The following is a 22,524-nucleotide window of genomic DNA, read 5'->3' on the forward strand; positions in this document are numbered from 1 at the left end:
CTCAAGATTTCTTTGAAGCCCATCCTCTCCTGCCTCCACACTTGTGCCCCTTTGCAATTCTAAAAACTGATTTGATGTTTTTATGATAATAAATCATGTTCTTTCAAAAATACAAGTTTCATTTTGTTTAATTTTAAGCTATAGATTTCAACAGTGTTCTGACAAAATGTGACAGTTCATTTAGGCTGCTGACTTGTGCTACTAGTGTGATACAGTTGATTAGACCATTGAAAAATATGCATTTTCTCACCCAACTTTTTCTGCTAAAACTAGAACATTGCATTAATTTCTTACACTTGTGTTGTTCTGTTTTCATTCTAGTCATATGCTATTTATTGAGTTAATTTTTATTCTTTGGTATTGTAAACATCACCACTGCCCTTCTTTGCTAATATATTTTTAGACAGAACAAGAGAGATTTTTATGAGATAAAGGTGAAAAAACCCACGCTGACAGCAGCTGTGTGTTGTTGGTAGCAAATAATCTTCCTCCTTGTTTCTTTCTGTATGTAAAATTTAAAATTCTTCCTAGTATGAAATCTTTAGATACTATCACTTCATATTAATGGTGCTAGTCCAAATAATGCAAGGGTTTGATATTTCATGAAACAATCTGCCTTTGACAAAAATCTGGACAGGCAATTCTTTCACATCTTTAAAACAAGGTTAAGCCATCTTTTCACAACAATTTAAATTGAACCTTTAAAATGTCAAGTGAGACACACCACTCGATATGTTTGGCTGTCATGTGGACAGGTAGTGCTTTTTAAAATCAAACGTGCCTCATTTCTCCAAGGATTTAAAGGATATGTTATGATTTACATTCTATCTTCTACATTATTTAAATATTGTGCCAAATTATAAGTGCTTCAGAATTACAATACACATTTAATTTTATACTCCTTAAGAATGTGTTCACTACAAAAATTATGCCAAAGGCAAATTAATAAGAAAGCTATTATGAAGCTTTCAGCCTCAGTCACTTTGCTCCCTTATGGCACTCTTTCAGCCATGGGGTGAGGTGAAACAACTACACAAACAAATCTCTTAAGCTTTTTATGGAAAAAGGGACAGCAATAATTAGCAACCCAAAATATGAACTATCTGGTCCACTTACATTATCTTTATGTGCTTTATATGTGACAGAAAAATAGTTTTAGAAGAAAACACGTTTGTGATAAAGGCATGTGTGCAGGTGTGCTAAAGAGAAAACAAGGGCCATTTTTGTCAGAATTCTCTGATAACAAAAATAAAATACTCTACTGCATAGTACAGCAGTTTCTCTTCTTTCCAAAATGACAACCTATCAAAATGCCCTTCATAAATGTTTGTGAGCTCATAACTAAAATAACAACAATAATTAAAATAACTAAATAGGACTAATAGACAGAGACCTCAGCGTTCAGATTGTGCAGTTGTCTCTTTTCCTACTTTTGATTCTAATCTGTGATTTTTTAGATTTTTTTTTCATGCTACTGTAATCCACTACAATACATTGATTAAATCCTTGAAAAATAACTAGAAATTTGCAGGAATAAGCCTTCCAAGATCTTCTGGTCTTTCATCTTTTTTTTTTTTTCTACAACAGGTTCCAATTCTCAAATATCTGTCTGTTATACAGAAGATTTTAAAAAAATAAAAAGATCTTTGAAAGGTAAATTTGCTGAGACTTTAATGCAGTCAGGGTATTTGTGAATCCCTTGGGTCTAACATTTGTTTGACAGGCTGCTGGGACAGAAGCAAAACCAAAAAATATTCCCAACATTTATTTGAGTTATTATTCCATAACCAAAGCTGACTGGAGTTGGAGTTGCCACTAAACAAGTGACCTATCACTGACCTATCAGTAAATCCATCTGGGTGGAGTCTCTACAAAACCTGGGGCTCTCTTATTCTCCTTCTGTCATAACACATTATCAGGGACTTTGTCATTTCAAGTCATCTCCAAGCTCCTTGAAGTTGCTCTGATTCCAGCAATTAGGGAGCAGAAGTGGATAGCAGGCCCAAATCTATTCCTGTGGTATATTTCCAGGAAGAAACAGAGCCAATAATCTTTATCTTCAAATCTGAAGGATATAAAAACTTCCAGAAAGAACATGGCTCATGCCCAGCCCTTGCACAAACAGAGCACGCCCATGTTGCTGTTCTGAGGAACACAAACCTCTCCCAGCTGCCACAAGGGTCTTGCAACACAGGAAGCATAAGCAATATGTGAAAATACAGGCTGGCAGTGGTGTCATCCCAGAGTTTTTTTCCTCTTTTTGTGACCCTAGGAAAGCTTGGGACCAAATGTTGATGCCCAGAGCTCTAGAGGATTAGCTTTGTTCTGAGCCACTGGGCTGTAGGTGAGCTTCTCAGAGCCAGGCTTTTATCAAAACACATATTCAAGATTTGCATCTGCTTGCAATTTCCGAGGCAAGTCTATAGTTATTCCCTTTTATCTCGGCCTGATACGTTCAAATAAGTTCAATACTGTAGCATTAATAGGAGATAAAGCATTCAGAAAAATAAACTTCACCCTCTTCCCTTTAATTCTGCCCATTACTTGTAAAGAAAATCTGGCTGTCCCTAAGGACTCCCCTCTGCCTTGGGTTACTTTCATCATCTGCTCTAAAGCTCCCTTTTCTAGTGCTATTTGCTTCAAATACTATGCTACATAAATCTCCAGCTCAAAAAAAAAACCAAAAAAACCAATAGTTTGCTTGTTTTGAGTGATTTAATCAACATTCAGCATGTATTATGGAAAAATAGTAAATATTTATATCTTCCAAAACATTCCTTTAATTGCTGCTGTGTGATACTGGAATGTATATACTAAGGTAAATTGGGTTTGTATCTATGCAATTTAAAATTAGTTCACTTGACCAGAAAGAAAACACTGGAGTTAAACAATAGAAATATGAAACAAATCTCTTATTCTTGGCTCTGCCACTCAAATACTGCAGGTAAATATTCTCCAGTGAGCTGAGTGGTCTTTGTCTATACATATTAGCAATTCTCCTGAGGGTGGAATACACAAAGCTACTTCCAGATGACCTCCATCCAAGCTAAGAAATTCATTAACCATCTTCAATCTAAAATTGAAATGAGAGCAAAAAAAACCGTTGCTTTTACAGTTTTATACACTTATCCTTCTATGAAAGCCTCGGTAATTTATATATTGCTGCACTTGAAACAGTTTCTGAGGTTCCTTTGGAGAGCAAACATTCAGTGAGTGTTTTGATCCTCTTTTTCCTACCTGAGTGCCACTGCTACCAAAAAGGATTTATGTCCTTGATAATTCTCAGGCTGACGTTTATAAAACCACTGGATGTGTTCACCTGCGCATTGTCAGAGGCAGCTGCAAAAGCCAGACTTTTATTCCTGCCCGCTAAAAATCTGTTTTCCTCTTAAGACATAGAACCAGCCCTAAAAAAATTGACTATTCCTCAAAGGAGCCACAGCTCAAAAGCCTATAACATGGGTTAGAAATTACTTTTGCTATTAATTCTGGTTTGTTGTACTGGCCTGCATAAATTTAATCACACCACTGTGTATTCCCTCTGAAATACATGGACAGTGAAACTCAGTGGCACTGTTTCAGCAATCACACACAAAGACTGACTGTGGAAAGAACAGCAAAATATTTGAGCATATCTAGAAATCCTGGTTGTCCAGAAGAAAAGTTTCAAAAATATTTCATCACCCTACAAAAATGTCCATCAGATTCTGAATGTGTCTCACCATAAATAGAGTCACCAGTTTCAGTGGCTGCTTTGAATTTAACTTACATGCCAGAATTTTGACACGAGGCACATAAGGGCACATGACATTCCTTATCTCCTTTCCTTGGCTCCCCAATCTCATTCCTCCCCAGACCTATCTAATGAGCTGCATTGTTCTGAGGAGATGTGTCCCATAACTGCTGCCAATCTCCATCTTCCAGTCAATGAAGGTAGACTTGACTGTCAAGAATTTCTTATTAGCTGGATCTCTTCTGATTTATCTGAAATTACACACACATTGTCAGTGTAAGCAGGAATTAAATATGAGATGCCGTCCTTCACTGGCCAGTGTTTCCTCCACATTCCTCTCAGATTTCTTTCTAATGATTATTTTCATATGTGGCACTGCCTTCACCACTCTACCAAGAGCCAGACCCAGACATTCCTGTAGGTGCCACGTGCCACAGGGAGTGACAGACACTCTTAACTCAGTTTTTACAATGCCTTGCAGGCTGATTGCCTTACATACAATTCAGTACATGGAGAAACATTTTTTTGGGTGTAATTTCTGAAATCTCTTCTTTCAGGCAATGCACATATCTCAGGACCACAAATTGGCTCCTTATGTGAATTACAGATCCAGCCCAAGTTACTTCCTGCCCCGAGGCACTTGCACCACTCCTTGATTAAGGATGACAGTGGCTCCTACAGAGCTGCCAGAGCAGGTGATTATGGCAGCACCCATCCTGCAGATAGCACTGTAGGGACAGACCTTGCTCAGGAACTGAAACAACTGGGTTCTGACATGGCTGTGACTCACAATCTCCAGAGCACAGAAGAGAATCTGGGATTTATATGATGGACAAGCCATGAAAAGATGAATGACATGGTTATCATCATCCTATCCTTCTCCTGAAACAATTTTGAATGAAAGTGCCTGTGGTTTCTCTGATCTAGGTGGATCACAATAATACCAGTTTACACCAGTTACATTCAGAGCATGATAAGAGAGCTTGGTACTGACATACCTAATGTGTAAATCCCACATAGCCTAAGAGGACAGATTAGACAAAACAGTAGTGGGTAGAGAGATCTTGAGTAACTTCACTAGTAAAAGCTCAGATACTTATATTGCCCCTAAGCTGTAAGACTGTTTTTCCTATTCCTTTCTTTTAGAAGAAGCTCGTCTTCCCTTTATTAAAAAAATAAATAAATAAATACAAAATTATAAAGAGGTTTGATTGTATGAAAATGAACAAGGGCTTGATTTGACAAGGCATGTCCACCAGCCAGCTCACAAAGAAACACCTGGTGACTGCTGGTGGGGGACACAGAGCAGGGCAATAAAGCTCCTGCTGTGAATTCCCTGGCAGTGGAGGGTCAGTCATTACCTGTAACACGAGCTCACAATAACCAGGTAACTCAGGAGAGAATTCCATGCTGGCTGGGATGAATTTTACATAAAACCCCTCTGGGGGGGGTGAGGCTCAAACAGTCTCACCTCGCTTTTCTTCAAGCTAGCAAAACTTCAGGAGGGGAAAATGCTGATGAATTACATACAATGAGGGACAAGAAAAGGCAACATCTGTTATACCAGCACCGAGGGGATCATTCTTACCAAGGCTCTCACTCACCCACACCAAGCCTGTAATTAGACACCGTGTGGGCAGGTCTGCACCTACTGTCGTGGGACTGATTCCAAATGAAAAAGGCCAGCAGCGACCAGGATTTGACAGGGAGCTGGCTGAGCAGTGCCTGCAAAGCACCAACCCCTCCTGCATTCAGACTGGTAAGTGCTGAAAAATTGGTGGGGTTTGGGGGTGAATGTCTGTACAAACTGCAGCTCGGGAATCCAAGGACTCTTCAGCTTAAAAACAGCCAGGCTGAATGTTATGGTCTGAGTGAACATGCAAAATGCAAACAGCAGCGCTCAGAGAGGGACCCTGGGCAGCAGCTACGAGGCTTAAAAGTTTTCAATTCCAGGAAATCCCAGGAGGGGATGAGAATTTCTGGGCTGTGACAATGCAGTGCAGCTAGGAAAACAGGGTGTATTCAGTGAGGCTAAGGTAATTTGAGGCTGAATATATCCCTGTTTTTAAAGGAAGAACAAAATGACAGTATTTGCAGATGGTATGTGGACTTCTTTCGTTTTTAAGGGAAAATGCATTAAAACACAAATAACAGCAGAAACGAAAAAGGGGGATAAAACAGGCTATGTATTTAAGCATTATTAGGAGCACTGAAAATATAAAGAGAGAATGGAAATGGGGAAGAATTATTGAGCTGTTTTGTGTAAGAATGTGAAAATGAGACTCTTTTTGGTAGAATACTGAGCATTTGAACTGGTCATTGACAAGGGCTATTCAGCAATGGCAAAAGGCCAACAGTGTTGGTCTTGGAGTTGACTAAGTTTCAGAGCAGCCTAATCATGGAGGTGAACAGTGGAGGTCACCCAGGGAAGACAGACAAGTGGCCAGGTGGTGGCTGCAAGTCAGCTGAAGGCTCCCTGGTTACTCAGAATTGGCACAGCCACTTCCCAAAACTGAATCACTTTTGTTGTTGGTTTGCTTTGATTTTTTTAGGATGCTTGTAAATCAGATTAAATTATCGTAATTGTGTCTGTAAACTTGAATGTATGAATACCATGTAAGGTCAAGGTGAGAACCCTATTATTTAGGAAATCTGAGCAAATAGTGCACAGTAGGAAGCCAAAGACTTGTTATTAAATATGTTTTCTTCACTGTTGTCCTACAATTTCTGTAGGTTGTTCACCAGTTCTAAGCAACTGACCTAAACACCTTAAAAGCCTAAATCTTGCTGCACCCTCCAACATAACTACTAACCTTTTGCTGGAGCTCTTCCCACATTAAATGCCTCAAGAAAATAATTTGCATCACTATTCTGAGTCATTCAGGTCAATGTCCTAGTCCACTGTTTCAGATTCAGTTTAAGAGGTCAATTGGCACTCAGAAAAATCTACTACCCAGACCAGACAATGTGTGTGAGCCCTGCCTTGCCATGGTTATTACTTTGTATTGAGTGGTTTGGAGGAAGAAAATTTGCAAAAGGTTCTGCACATTTTTGCTCTGCTACAAAATTGATTTCTCTAATAATAAATTTGTGGGTGGCAGAGCTATTCAATTAAGGCCAGTTTCCTCCTGCAGAACCTCACTGTACCTAAAAGCTGGTGAGCAAGCAGGAGAGGAGGCTGACCAATGCCAGGATGATTTTTATTTGTTTTTGCTTATTTGTATTGAAGCCATGTCAAAGAACCTTCATCCAGAATTGGGACCTTGCATTGGGCTGTTCATAGGGAGGAACTGGAGATGAAATTAATTCTTTAACATAATTGTGACAATTACTCTGGTACCTGAGTTATCACACCATATCAGCAGCATTTTCCCCAGTACTCTGCACACCAGTTTTGAGTATTTTATAGATATTTGATAGTCTGCTCAAATGATGTGCCTGAGCCACTGATTCTGGGGTGTGCCCAGGAAAAATGGTGTTCTTGGTGTGCTTGTATAGAGTGGGCTGAGCAACAAAATTACATTCAAATAAACAATTAAAAATCATATTGTACTTTCAGGTATTCACATATATAATAAAGTATAAGTATGTACATGATCCCCATTTTGAGGCCTAAAGATACTATTGTAAATTTTTTTCATTTTCTTTCTGTTACTGTTTAAAGTAAAGTTCAATGCTTGGGTGTGCAATTAGTTCTCTAAATGCCTCAAACTCAAAGCCATGCAAGAATTTGCTGGGAGAACAAAAAATTTAACCTACAACTCCTCTATCCAAAGCTTATATGTTAAACTCTGGATGGGTTCTCCTCCTTTGTATTGATTTACAATTTTAACTGAGCGCTAAGCCAAACTGCTGAAAAATAAGAAAGAGTTGAATAAAACAGTGGAAAGACAGAACTGTAAAAATATTCTCTGTTTAAGTGCCAGGACAGGGAATATAGGAAGTATGGTTGGAGTGGTAAGGCAAGAAAAAAATGAGAAAAAAAAAAAAAATCACACATCAGAAAGATCTGAAAGAAAGTAGAGGGTAGAGAACTTAAACTTCAGTATTGAAGGGGATAAAGTAGACCTGAAAATTGGAAAGTAGTATTCTCCCAGCTGTATGTGTGGAAACAAAGAATAACAAGTTCCTTGGCACTTCAAAAGTCACTACTAATAGATTAGCAAGACTTTAAAGGTCTTTCAGTTACAGCTTCATCAAATGTTCACCTCAGATCTGCAAACATGATATGCAGTGTGACAGCATTTAGTTCCCCAAAAACCAAAAAATAATCCTACATCCAAAAACTGCACTAAGTTTTAATATACTTTAGCCTTGATGTCAGCTTTTTTCAGTGTGAGCTCATGTCCAGCAATAAGTGTTGAAAGGTAAAATCTTCATCAGTGATGATCCAGCATGAACAGTGAGTAAAAACCCCTGAAGCTAAATGCTAAAAAACATAATCATACCTTGATTGTGGTAAAATATTATATATGATATGATAATGATATGATATATGATAAGATGTTATATGTTATGACACCATGGTTCACAGTAGCAAGAACTGTATTTGTAAATCCAGGAGCTGCCTTCTAGTTCTTCCAACTAAAGCCTGAAATGCAATAATTACTCCATTTTTAATCTACTTAATCCATGCGTTTAATTTTAATCTACTTAAGTGTTGTAGTACTGCATGTATATAATTTTACTTTCTTAATCAAAATACCAAGTGGCAGAGATCTTCCTAAAATCCAAGTATTATGTGACTTAAAATGTTGAACTTATAAGACTGTCAGTTAGTTTGTCATGTAACTGAATTCAATTACACAACTTAATCTTTTAACAGTTTTTCACAACTTCTCTTTCATGAGTGAGTGGAGAAACCCTCCTGTGGAGAGTTTCATTATTCTGCCTCAGGCTGATATTGGATGAAATTCCACAAGTCATTCATCCTAGTTTTTTTACCTAATATCATATTAATTTTCTTCAATTTATGTATCTGGACTTTTCATACAAATCAGTAACTTCAACAAAATTGCCAATACATTTTTTGATAATTTCTTTTTTTTTTTATGAATCTGAGCTATGAATTTCTGAAGTTCAGTGATTTTTGAATGTCCAGTTGCAACAGCTATTCTACATCACATCTAAAATTATTGTCTGAACAGAGAATCACCATGATTTCTTTTTTTTCCCTACCGTGAATTTCACTTGGTTTTGGTAAAGATAGAAAACAAACAAAAAAACCACATTGTATCATCTTAATTCTTTCATGCATCAAATAATTTTCCTTAATTCCAATGCACATAAATTTTACATGTTGACATTGTTATTTTCCCTATGAAATCTGTGTAAATTTTAGCCATTAATTTCCAGTTACCAATGTTTCCCTTTTTTGCCCCCCTGTTTTCTTCTAATTTCTTCCATTTTACCAAATAACCCATAGACTTTTAATTTATTTTCCATTACTTTTTTTCAGAATAAAGCTCTCCAATTTTCATTAAAGAAAACAGCAGCCATTTTTGTATCCTGATTCTGCTCATCAGAAAAAGAGATAACAAGTGTTGTAAGAGAATGGTAAGTAAAACTCTTAGGAATTCAATACATAAAAAATGTTGTTTAAAATGTTTTAAAAATATATTTATGGCAGTGAAATTATTGAGTTAAAGTGCTGATAATGAGAACTCCTGAGGTTTGGCCTTGCTTCTCATTGAGGCTCTGTGTGCCTGCTTGTGTGCATGTCCTGAGGAAGGTGTGTGGGTACATGTGTGGGACTTAAAAAAGCATTGCAGTCAGTCATTATGCCGACTTTCTCATATCTCCCCAACCCTCCACCGTGGCCCATGAGTCACTGATTGAGCAAGGGTGACCTAAAGGTGACTTGATGTCCTCTGGTGAGGAGCAACCACTGCTCCAGTGTAGCTTTTACACCTTAGGATGGCAGTCTGGGAATATTTGCTTTTTTAAATTTTTTTCTCCTAGGCTGAACATAAATTTAAGAATATTTAGTGCAGGTTTTGCATGTTTTCTGTGCACTGAGATGTTACCTGAGCTCAGCATTGAGCAGCCTCCTGCCAGCAGCACTGGGTAGGCTGAGATCACCTTCACAAACAAGTCCTTCCAGTTCCTCTCGTTCAGCACTACACCTCCTAAATGCCCAGTGAAGGAATTTTCAAATTGCATGCTGCCTGAACTCTTTTTACATCGGTTTTTTAGCCTCTTTGCAATCTTTTTGTCATTAACACAGACTGATACAGAAATTTTTTTAGTGGGAAGCCTATCTTCTACCCAAACTACAACTCTCTTAATTACAGAATGTATCAACATTCCACACATGATAAAATTTCTGCTACCCCTTTTATTTCCCTGGCCACATGCTAATTTCTATTTTCTGCCTTCAAAGGAAGATCCTTTGAAGGAAATTACTGATCACTTCTATTTGGCAAGAATCTTCTACATCTCCCTAAATCATGACTTGCCTCTCAGATTTTAGGTCTGAAAAGAAATTCTACTCTCCTTCCTCTGTAGTGTTCCTGTACATCCCCCGGGTGTGAGGGCTGTCCATTAAATATTCACAAACGCTGTGGAGCTCTCCCAATTCATGTGATGAGCCAGAGCAGCTGTGATTTTCCTGCAGGGTCATCGGGTTCTCATCACGATGATGGCACCTTGACAGACATTCCAGCTGAATGGAGCTGCTCCTTTTGGCAAACTGTTGGGACCTCTCTGTTCCTGCCCTTCACCAGCTGCTTAGAGTAACTCCTGACCCTTTTCTCTCCTGTTTTACTGCCAGACTTCCTCTTTGCTTTCCACTCTCCTCGAGCAGATAGTTTTCCTCTCTGGTAACTACATCAATGGATGAATTAGGCTTAGGATCAGAACTGTGTTTCTAAGGAAATTTCATTTTTCCTCTCAGCTCTGCACTTTGCAGCTCCTGCTCACTGCTGAGATATTCCTCCTCACTCCTCTGCCCTAACACACAAACAAAACAAGCTATTACCAAACAGGGACTTCAGAGTTTATTAGAGAGTGCTCTGACCTATCCCGTTTGGCTTTGTTAGGAAACCATGTCATTACAGCCAAGTAATCCCACTTCCATCAAAAACAAGCACAGGGCTGGATCGACACGTGTCACACAAGCTTCAAGGGCAAATTCTGTGAAATTCCCAATTGTTCTTTGTTTCTGAAAGCATTTTGTAGTGACAAGGACCTTTGGAGCGTTGTGTTTCTGGCTTTCTCACATCTGTAAAAATATCCCTTGGAGAGTGCTCTGCACATAGTGAAATTATAACTACTGAATTTACCACTTTTCCTTAATATTTCTAATAAGCTATCCCAGTGGCTAGGGGTGACAACTCGAATTTTTGGCTCAAAAGATAAGCAGTATGTTGGAAATGGGAGGTCGGTGCCATAGGAAACATCTAAGAGAAGAGGAAATTGAGAAGAGTTGAATGAGGCAAATGAGAGGAGAGGAGGTGAAATTAATGGAATTCCTGCCATAGGAAAGACCAGTAGGGAAAGTGTAGAGGAAAGGAATCTGATCAAAGTTTTTCTTGCAGTGAGGGGCCTAAGCTGCCAAGTGTGCAGACTTCAACAAGTTATTTACACCACTGTGCTTGTTGTACCACACCTCTCACCTATCCCATCACAGCTGGGAAAAAAATCAGGATCCTGTGATCTGGGTGACTCCATCAGCAGTCTGCACTGCAGTGTTGTCTGTGCAAGAAATGCAGTGAGCAGCACAACTGAGTGGTGGGGAAGGATCCCTTCCCTCATCCTGCAGGGAACACTCCCCCAAGCAGCCCAGGATGCTGCTGGCTGTGGGACACGTTGTTTTATGGTCATTTGGTGTCTGCCAGGACCCCCAGGGCTCTTTCTGGCTGCTGGGGCCCCTCTGTGCACAGATCAATGTGTGAGGTTATTCCTCCTCAGGTGCAGGTCTTTGCATTTCTCTTTGTATTACACTCTTTTTAAAAGGACAAAACACTAGAAATAAAATGCTTAACCTGTCTATTCAATTTGCTTTAGGTGGTTGGAATGTGGATCTTTGCATTTTATCTCCTTGGCGGAGTAGCAGGTGAGAAATTGTATCTTTAAACACTGCCACTAGAAAGTGAATTCAGATGAAGTGGTACATAGCAGATGATGACTGTTATTTTCCTTTACATTGAAATTGTAGTATGGTTTGTGGGTCCTTGTAGGGCAATGCCTATTACAGTGCATGGAACTAATGCTACAACGTTCTGCTCTGTTTAAAATTTATTTTTAAGAGCGCAAGGGACATAACTCTGTGCTGAAAATCCACTGAGAAATTCAGAGTTGGGTGTCCTACTTCTATCAAGGCAATGCAAGATCTATCTTTACATTGTTGCTCTATACAAAGAACTGACCAGCAACAGAGTGCTCAGCACACCAGTGCTAAAACATGAAAGTTGAGTGTCAGTGAGCACTAGATCCATTTGATCTAGAAAAAACTACTATATTGAAGGAAATATTCATATCATTCTTTGTCCAATATTACCTTCATTCCCATGACAGAAACCCAATGCTTTGGAGTAGAAAGTGTGCAGGAGCAATTCTAACTAGCATTTCTTACTAGGCTGTTTTTTAAAAAGGAACTGAACTAATCCTTTACAAGCTTAGAAAGTGGTGCCAAAACTGTTTGGATCTTGGCTTATCCTCCTTTACTAGGTTTATTCAGCTCTGCTTGTGGCCCCACTTCAGGCAATACGCATAAAGGACACATAAATGACCTTCAAAAATTAATTTCAAAATCAATCATAAAATTAAATCCTTAGTGTTTTGCTCTTCAAACTGCTTTAGTCTCAAATACATCATCAAGCAAGAGAATCATACATATAAACGAGTTGTTTCTTCTACTCCAGGTAAAGAAGTTTGCTACTCCAGGCTTGGCTGTTTTACAGATGACCCACCCTGGTCTGGGATACCAGGGAGGCTTCTGACAGGTTTGCCTGATTCTCCAGAAGAGATGAACATCAGCTTCTCTCTCTACACCAGAGAAACAGGAAATAACTCACAGGTGACATTTTTTTTTTACATCAAAAGCTGCCTGAACCTAAAAATGTTTGTTAACTTGCTACAAAGTCTGTGTCAGTCGCCACAGGCAAACGAGTCAGAATCAGAAGATAGCTTGAAGGTACACTACTGAATATACTTTGAGGTAAACCACAAAAAAACCCGTTATGAATGAACTGTAGGACACAAGAAGCTTCCTGGTATTTTCCTGGAGGTTTAGGATAAAGTTTAAGGATAGATGGCAGACTACCTTTTGCATGTATTTAAGTCTCTGAGGAAGGTTGAAGCACACAGGATACAGCAGCAAGTTGCTCAGCACTTCTGTTGTTGATAAAATAAATCAAAATACAGCTTCCATTAGTTCCCATTAAACTTCACCATATCTATGATCTAGGACACAGCCCTTCCTCACCCAAACTCCCTGAGCTCACATCACAGCCCCTGTATTTGTCTGAAAACAATACAGACAGATAACATTCTCAAGGAAAAATAGATAATTAAGTAGCTTGCAGCAATGTGTGAAGATCAGCTTCACCCCTGCTTCGTGCAGTCCTTGGATGAAGTTCTTCCAGCCTTTCTGGAGTGGTTAATGAGAAAAACAGGCTGCAGCTTAGAAGCAGAGCAGCACACTGAAGGCAAAGGTCAGGTCAGAAAAAGGACAGGCTGGAGCAGGAATTGTGGAGCTGGTGGGCTGTTCCCTGGAGAAAGTCATCACCTCAGGCCAAGAGACACCCTGTGACGATGTGGCACTTTAGCTTGCTTCATGTTCTGCAAAAGCGGATTCTTCATGCAGAATAGATGGGAGCAGCAAAAACCACAAGGGCACAATTTCTGTGGAAACCACAGTGGAACTGAGAAAGATGAGATTTTTGGTCCCCAAGTTCCAAAACCCAGTCAGAGTCTCTTTAGTCCTGAGGGTATGACCTAGCTGACTTTTTTAAATGTTCAAAAGTAGGAACAGATAAAACCTTTTTTTATTTTTTTTTTAAACCTATAGGTGATCTCGGCAATAAACTCCTCGACCATCCAGAAGTCACATTTTTCCTCACACAGGAAAACCTCCTTCATCATTCATGGATTTGGCAGCACTGGAAAAACAGGCTGGGTGGTAGAAATGTGCTTGGTATGAGACAGCATCCTCTGGTTCCCATCAGCTCTGTTGGTCTCCTTTAGGCTCTAATGTCCACCATGAATTTTACAATTCATTAGGTAGTAGAAGGTACAAACCAAGAATTAAATTTCACATACACAGAGCACTCCCACTTGGGAAGATGCAGCACAGTCAAAGCCCCTTGGTCCTCCCTGACCTGGTTTTTCTCTAGAGTTCCCATTCACAAGCCCTGCAGGTCAGACCAAAGCAATAGCAGAGCAGAGCTGTCCCCAGCCCCTACACGCAGGGATTAGACACCAATTCACTCTGCTCCCAGGGCAGCAGCTGAACCTTCCTCCAGCCCAAGGGCCCTCCTGACTTGGAAAGCTCAAGTTTCAGTCTATAAATACAACCCTGGTTCACTGCTGTTCAGCTCTTAGAGACAAACAAAAACCAACCCAAACAACAATAAAACACAAATAAACAAACAACCGTAAGAACACCACCAAACTTTTTTGCTTTTTTGTTTCATTACAGAGTTCAGTCGAAAAACATTTTAAATATGAAATGTGGAAGCTCCCACAAAATCAGCAGTGTACCTTGGCAGACAATCAAGATCTGCTCTGCTTGCTGCTGCTTCTGTGCTGGCAGGGAAAGGGCCAAGCTGGGAAAAAACGCCACTGGATACTAAGTCACAAACCAGCAGCACTGCTTCTGTTCACAAATCCATGAAAACTTTTAAATACTAAATTTCCTTTATTTTTGGGGTGGTTTTTTTGGTTTTTTGTTTGTTTGTTTGAAAAGAAACAGTAATTCTTTCTGGCTCTCTACAGTGCAAACTTATGGTCCCCACAGGAGAGGAGTGAGTCCAGGATGCATTATTGTTTCACTTTTGTTTTCCTTGTCATTCACTTTTAGCTATTTTTTCATGGATTAATTTTTGTTACCACTCCTTGTTCTATCTCCAACCTTAAGTGAGCCTTGTTCACAGAAAGCTGTAAGTGCATGTAACACATGATTCTTCCACTGGAAAAATCACTATCTCTGCAGGGCTGTGCTCAGCACCGAAGTGACCAATGCTTTCTTTGCTGAAAAAAAAACCTTGCTTTCTCCTTCAAATTTTTTTAAGTCTGACATGATTTTCACAGTTTTAAACCCAATTAGTGAATAAGACTACTTCTTATACAATTCAGTTAAACTACCAACATCACTCAAAGAAAGTCACAATACTGTAATTTGACATAGAAATTACTGTGTAGTTGTATGGCATTTCAGAAGTATTTAAAATATAGAAATGGTGTAAAAAGTAAAATATTTTTGTTAGTATAATACACTATTAGTATATTATAGTATAATGATATATAATATTATTAGAATGATATTTATATTATAGTTTTCATATTTTTTTTGAGGAATGCTTGTTATATTCTGCCTTATAAGAAGACATGTTTCAGTGTGGTACAGGCTACAGTGAAGAGTCTCATTTAGTAAAGAATGAGAAACTTCATTATTATGTTACAGTTTAATCATTATTCCAGTTTAAGTTGAATCTCTGATTGTTATTTTATTTCTTTAAATACTTTGCTCTGTGTGTTCCCACCTCAGCTGTTACTGGAAGTGGAAAACATCAACTGCATTGCTGTGGATTGGAAAGAGGGAGCCAAAGGCACCTATGTGAGTGCAGTGAACAACATCCGTGTGCTGGGGGCTGAGGTCGCTTATTTCATCACAGCTCTGCAGGTAAAGGACCCTGCAATTCCCCAGGGCACCCACGGGGTGATGGCACTGCTGCTGTGCTGAACCTTCTCCAGCACGGACAGCCAGGGCTGCACTGTTGAGATCCAGCTAATTACACTAATTATGGTCCCTGTGAGGACCTCTCACAGCCACAAAGGACACAAATGAAGCCGAGGAGGAGATGTGCGTGTTAATTAGACACCAGTAGATGGCAACATCTCCATACGGTGTTACAGCCATGCCAGCATTCCACGGAAATGAGGCATTCCAAGAGTTTCCCAGCATTATACACCCGTGCCAGAAGTGCACTAATATCTCAGCTTAGCACCACCCAAACGAGCAGTAGCTGCCTTATTCTATAATTCCATGTTTGCTGTCCAGCTGCCTCCTGGCTCTGAGCCCCTGTTCCCAAAGGCGGCTGCTCACATTTACAGAGTGCAGGGCTGCTCACATTTACACACACACACAGTGCAGGGCTGCTCACATTTACACACACAGTGCAGGGCTGCTCACATTTACACACACAGAGTGCAGAGCTGCTCACATTTACACACACAGAGTGCAGAGCTGCTCACATTTACACACACAGTGCAGGGCTGCTCACATTTACACACACACAGTGCAGGGCTGCTCACATTTACACACACACAGTGCAGGGCTGCTCACATTTACACACACACAGTGCAGAGCTGCTCACATTTACACACACACACAGTGCAGAGCTGCTCACATTCACACACACAGAGTGCAGAGCTGCTCACATTTACAGAGTGCAAATCTGCTCACATTTACACACACACAGAGTGCAGGGCTGCTCGCATTTACACACACAGAGTGCAAATCTGCTCACTTGCAAAGGTTGTGCAGCTGCATTTCCCACTGATTTCAGAAAGACTCACGAGTATTTGGAGCAGCTAGAGATCAGAATCTTGCCTGTCACTGGACTTTACCCTGGCCAGGATTTGTTCATTTTAAAAAGTGTGGCAAGAGGAGCCCATGAGGCAAAGTGCCAACCTTGCAAGAACCTGACTTTGCAAGAACCTGAGGCTCAAAGAACACTTTACCAAGTTCTGCTGGGGTACAATCTACTGTTCCTTCCTAGGAAAATCACATCTATACTCACATATTTGGCTTCTGGATCTTTCTCCTCTATGTATAAATATTGAAGATGTCATTTGAAGATGTGTTCAATTTCTTATTTACTCTCTCTTTTTCTGCATCATGTGCAGTCTAGGGCACCCTTTCTTCCCTTACAGAAATGCATAAATGATGCCTAGACTTCCTTTTCTTTTCCCTAATTTAAAGATTTCTGGAGTTTCATTGTCAGAAAGGTTCAGCTGCATAGTACATGGAAGCACTGCAGTAAAATGTTTTCAGAGGAATCTGCCACCTAACATTGAAGGCAGACAGGGCCATTCTCCAGATGTGCTTGAGTTTTGGTACACACATTAGAAAACTTAACATAAAAACCCCAAGCAATTAGCAACCTTGCTGGTTTTGGTTGCTACAAACCCCAATGAAGGTGTCCCCTCTGTCTCCCTTTCCACCTTCAGTGCAAGTGTAATATCTCAGCAGTGCATGCCTTGTACAGGTGAGACCTGGCAAGGAGGAGAATGGATGTCATCTCACCTGAGCCTGGCAGTGAAAATCTTATTCATTATATCATCACATATTCTAAATAGGCATGGATAATAGATATATGACACCAAAAAATGGCTGCAAAGTAGAATAAATAAAGAAAAAAGTGAGATAATATTTATGGAGGCATTGATCCAAACGGGGAAGATGGTCCATATTTTGTCACTCAGGATAATGGAATACAGCAAGCATATGCCAACACTCCAGCAGTGAACCCTTCATCACTATGCATGTGAAATTCCAGATGGGATCATTTTTCTGTCAATTCTTAGTGTAATTTAAACAGCAATTAACTCAAGGAACTCCCCTCTGTTTGCCATGCAGAAAGTCGGCCTAGATGTTCCCAGAGGCCCATAATGTCAGCCCTTCTCTTTGCTTGTTATTCAAAGCCTGTGTTCTTATCTCCTACCACCACCACCACTTTAATGATCAGAAAATGTTCGGGTACTCCCCTTACGAAATCCATTTAATTGGCCACAGTCTGGGAGCTCACACTGCAGGAGAAGCAGGAAGGAGGATCCGAGGCATCCGACGGATAACAGGTAGGCTGCTCACCAAGATGCTGAGCTGTGTTTAAACACAGCGTGTGTTTAAAGGAAAAAAAACTTGCTACACACTGGTCTGTAGAGTGGAATTAAATTATTGGCAGTGCTGGAGATTCCTGTCATGAGAGCAGGCAAAATTTATGGTTCTCAGAAATGGTAATTATTACATCATCATTCTCTGTTTCGGGGAAGTTCTCTTTAGTGGAAGGACAAGCATAGCTAACATGTTTGTAACATTACCATCATTCACTGAGTTACATCAAGCCCCATACAAAGACAGCAACAAGAGTCTTTAATTTTCCTTATTTACAGGTTTAGAGTCCAGTAATAAGTCCATGGTTAATAAATGCCTCCTTCCTAGTAATATAATGTGCCATTATATAATCTATTGAAAAAATATATTACTTGTCTCGGAATAAGATTTCAGAAAGGTTCACAAAACCATTGTATTTGCATACTTTTTGTAGTTTAGCTTTGAATTCACTTCATTATTGGACTTGCCTTTTGCAAAACTAAACATCTGATTTCACGAGTTGGCAGAAGATATATCAACATGTGCAACACTTCTCTCTCTCCCTCAGATAATAAATGTGTGTGGTTTTTTTAGGTTTAGACCCTGCTGGGCCCTATTTTGAAGGTACTCCTGCTGAGGTGAGACTGGACCCTACAGATGCAGTCTTTGTTGATGTTATACACAGCAATGCTGCTCACTTTCCTGCAGCAGGTAAGTGCTCCTGTGCCAGTGGGTGCCTGCAGGATGGGCACGGCACCAAGGCACTGACACCTTCCCATGCATGTCTCAGGGTTTGGAATGTACAACACCACTGGGCACCTGGACTTTTACCCAAATGGAGGAACTGTGATGCCTGGATGTACTGATTTAATTCCAGAGATGAAACAAAGTGATTTTGAAGCCATCATTGCAGGTAAACATACAATTCCAACATGCATCGTATTTTGGTTTTGTTCAGGACTGAAACATGATCTGTGAAAATTGCCCACTGTTTGGGAGAAAACAAGAAAACAAAATTGCTTTTTGCCTGTTTACTCCTAAGCTAAAAAGGAAGTAAGAAACAACAAAGCCTGGAACAGAACAGTGCTCCACAGAGAACTCTGCAGGGAAAGGATGTGTCATACATGCCCAAGCTTTGCTTCTGTACTTTGGAATTGGATGCAAACCCCAAAAGGGCAGGAAGCAGGGAGCCTGCAGGTCCAACAACCCCAGCAGGAGATTTTCAGGCTGAGAAAGGCCAAATCGGCAGCACGACAGCACCACCTCTGCTTTCTTGCAGATGCTGTAAAGGGCATCCCACACTTCTAAGGCATGAATTAGGTAAAAGCACTGAGTGTTTCCAGGGACTGTACATGTCTCACCTCTGAACCTGAGACTTCTCTCTTTTCAGATATTTTGGATGGTTTGGTGGGTGCTCTATGCTCCCTTAAGCCCTTAAAACTGTAATGAATATTATCTGGCTGTGACATCTCATATGTATATGTACATATATATGTATATATATCCATATATGAATGTCTTCTTAAAAGGGACTGTTACATCACAGCAAATCAATGCATCTCACTTGAAATCTTAGGGTAATGGTACACCATTCTTCAGATAAAACACAAAAAACCAGCAATTTCTCCTGCAACTAGAAATTCATACCAAAAAGAAATCATTCCAGGCCCATGTGCCTGAGCTGTTTCCATGGTGAGATAAGTGCAACTCTTGCAGAGGATAACAGCAGGTTATTTCACCAAAGCTCATAAACTTTTTTTCCAACAGATGCTACACTCTTTGGGGGGTGCCACCACTCACGCAGCCACGAGTTTTATTTTGCAAGTATCCTCTATCCCACTGGATACCTTGCCTATCCCTGTGATTCCTATGAGAAATTTAAGAAAGTAAGTATTTCAGCCCAGGAAGGGGTGAGGTGTAAGGGAAACATTCCAGGTCTCTGGAGCAGACACCACTTGGGTGCTGGTGGCTGGGGTGCCATGGTGTGGCTGGGTAGGAGGAAGCACAGCACACAGCAGTTCAGCTGGAAAAGGAATCCTGAAGCATAAATGATGTCACCAAAATAGTGGGGACAAAAAGGAAAGCTCGTGGAATTCTCCCTCCAAACCTTTATGCAAAGGGAACATAAGTTAGACAGATCTATCCTACTAATTCCTACATTCAGAGCCTCCAGAGTCCTTGACTGCTCTCTAATTTACATTGGGCACTGATTAGAGCACCTAAATACATGCACTTATGAATGATACTCCTTTCATTTTCCCCCATTTGTGAATGCAGCCAAGTTCCCCTTGACTAGGAGGGTAAAACTGGCCTATATTTTGCACTAGAATCTGACTGAAAAATATTTGAACTAATAAGTTTCAGGCTATTACCATACAAGGCATCAAATCTGCTCATTCTGCACCCTCTTGGGTGCAGGAGCCATTATCTAAAAAAAATTTATCAGGTTTTGGTGTTAAGATATGAAAACACACAGTACTGTCACAGCTTTGCAAGATCAGAACTGCATCTGGAGCCTTAATTTCATAAGGGCTAGCATGAAAAATAATATTCCTCATTAACTGACCCTCTTATTTTCCCTAGGGAGACTGTTTCCCATGTCCACAGGAGGGATGTCCAATGATGGGGCACTATGCTGACAGATTCCCGGAAAAATTGAAGAGGGTAGACCAAAAGTATTTTTTAAATACAGCAGCAGATGAGCCCTTTGCTAGTAAGTGGAGAAGGTTTGTTACAGTTGTTCACAAGTTTGAAAAGTACCTTGATGTGATTTACAGCCATGCACCTGTGCTGCTTCTATAAATAACTGCTATTAGCTCTGACAGAAAATGCTACATTACTCGTGTAATGTAGCATTCAAGCTCACCAATGAAAATCTGGATTTATTTTTGTTTTTATTTATGCAGCTTGGAGACAAAAAGTATTTATCAAATTGTCTGGTGTGAAGAAAACGAGGGGAGACATAAACCTGGTTTATTATGACACAAAGGGAAACTCAAAAGAATATGAAGTTGCCAGGTAAGTTAATATTTTTCTACAATATTTAATGCTGATAACATTAATCTACATGCTTTCCACATATTTAAGCAGTGTTAACACTCATCCTGCATTGCAAATGTTCTGTTTAACATCAGATAGGAAAGAAGTTATTACTTAAGCAAGAGCCATGGGGGCAGATAGATGGTTGTAAAAAGAAATGGAAGGCATTTCCATCTCCATGAGTTCTGTGTTCCTGAACTCCAGGTGAGTGATCCCTGCAAACTCAGCACACAAGGGCTCTGGGGACAGCCCCAGTTTCACTCTTGTCACCTCCCCATGGCCTCCTGCCACAGGCACATTTAAAGAGTTCAGTGCTGCTTTTCATCCTCTCCTCATTCAGAGCCCTGGTCCAGTGCCCTGTGCTCTTGCAAAGAACAGCAAAAATGCAAATTTCTACTGTAAAAAAAAGGGAAAGCCTGAAAATGTGTGGAGAATGTGTGTTTATTGAAGTGATCTCTGAACTGTTAAACTTAATGGTGCTGTTTTTCCTATTATTCACAGTGGAGACCTCTCTCAAGATGATGTTTACACACAGTATCTTGATGTTGAAATCAACCCCCAAAATACTACAAAAATTGAATTTCTCTGGAATAAAGCCATATTCTCTCTGCTCTGGGCAAGGCTGGGAGCAGAAAGAGTCAATATAATACATGGAGCAGATGGACATAGGTAAGTGTATCCCATTTAGAGGTCAGAAGGCAAGTGGGAAAACCCTGAGAGAAAAAACAGAAAAATGGTCTTAAATTGGACAGATGGCTTGTAATCAACAATGTGAATTTCAATAAGGAAAAGGCAAGGCATTGCACCTTGGACAGAAAAAAAATCAGAAAAATCAGATGTTTGACTATGCACCAGGGAATAACTGTCTGGAAAAGAATACAGCAATGCATAATGTGAAATGTTTAGCTTTTCTGCAACAAAACAATTACAAACCAAGATAAAGCATATTAAACCTCAAATTTTACAGCTGGTCCCCAAAAGAAGGAAATTCACCTTTTTACTGTTACTGGCAGATGCTAATAGTCTTTGCAGCAGGCTTTAGGAAGCCTTCAGTAGGATTATGGGTTGGACTAACAACCTTCAAGGTGACAGCTGACATAATTTTTAGTTGGGCAAAAAGAGATAAATCTTGATTCAAGCACTTTTCTTCTTCCCAGGTCAACTTTTTGTGGCCGTGGAACTGTGGCATATGGAGATCCTCAGCTACTCAGACCTTGCTAGAGGTCCCCAAGGTCTGTACATGGCAGCTGAGTAAACCCTCAGTCATGTGCATGGAAATCTTGGCACTAAACACGATTAAAGCAAATTAAAAAAAAATATTGCTCCCTTTGGTTTTTTTTTCTCAGTTCTTTGCAAACACACGTGTCAATGCTTTTCGAGTTTGAGCCGCATTTATTGTGCTTGTAACTATGGAGCAACCAGAAATCCCCACATGGTAAAATCCATTTAAAACACTGCACAGTCTCACTCTACCTGTTCCTCCAGGTAAGACCTGAGTCCCACCACACTGATAGGGAGAAAATCTGTGATATTACCAAACACTCTCCAGGCAATACACGTCCTCAGAACAGCCCTGCAGGTGTGAAACACCTCCTGTCTGCAGGCTGTGCTGCTGCTGAGTTTTCCAGCCCCACACAAGAGCATTCCCTCAGAAAACACTCCAGGATGAGGCAGGAGCAGCACCAAGCCAGGTTATTCCTGCAGCAGGTGAGCA

The 22,524-nt window shown here is 40.1% G+C and overlaps 1 protein-coding gene across 1 annotated transcript; it reads left to right on the top strand.

Annotated features, from left to right (window-relative positions):
* Positions 1–3,887: 3,887 nt before the first annotated feature.
* Positions 3,888–22,099, top strand: LOC106850889 (pancreatic lipase-related protein 2-like). Its single transcript, XM_088168525.1, has 15 exons — positions 3,888–3,933; positions 4,291–4,428; positions 9,219–9,289; positions 11,741–11,789; positions 12,598–12,752; positions 13,746–13,871; positions 15,444–15,578; positions 17,647–17,755; positions 18,366–18,482; positions 18,562–18,684; positions 19,539–19,657; positions 20,355–20,484; positions 20,678–20,789; positions 21,312–21,479; positions 21,968–22,099. Exons 1-15 carry the CDS (start codon positions 3,888–3,890, stop codon positions 22,029–22,031), a joined length of 1,662 nt encoding a protein of 553 aa, XP_088024651.1. The 3' UTR covers positions 22,032–22,099.
* The last annotated feature ends 425 nt before the right edge of the window (positions 22,100–22,524 follow it).

Source organism: Sturnus vulgaris, chromosome 8 (assembly GCF_052056855.1).
Source record: "Sturnus vulgaris isolate bStuVul1 chromosome 8, bStuVul1.hap1, whole genome shotgun sequence".
NCBI classification, from domain to species: domain Eukaryota; kingdom Metazoa; phylum Chordata; class Aves; order Passeriformes; family Sturnidae; genus Sturnus; species Sturnus vulgaris.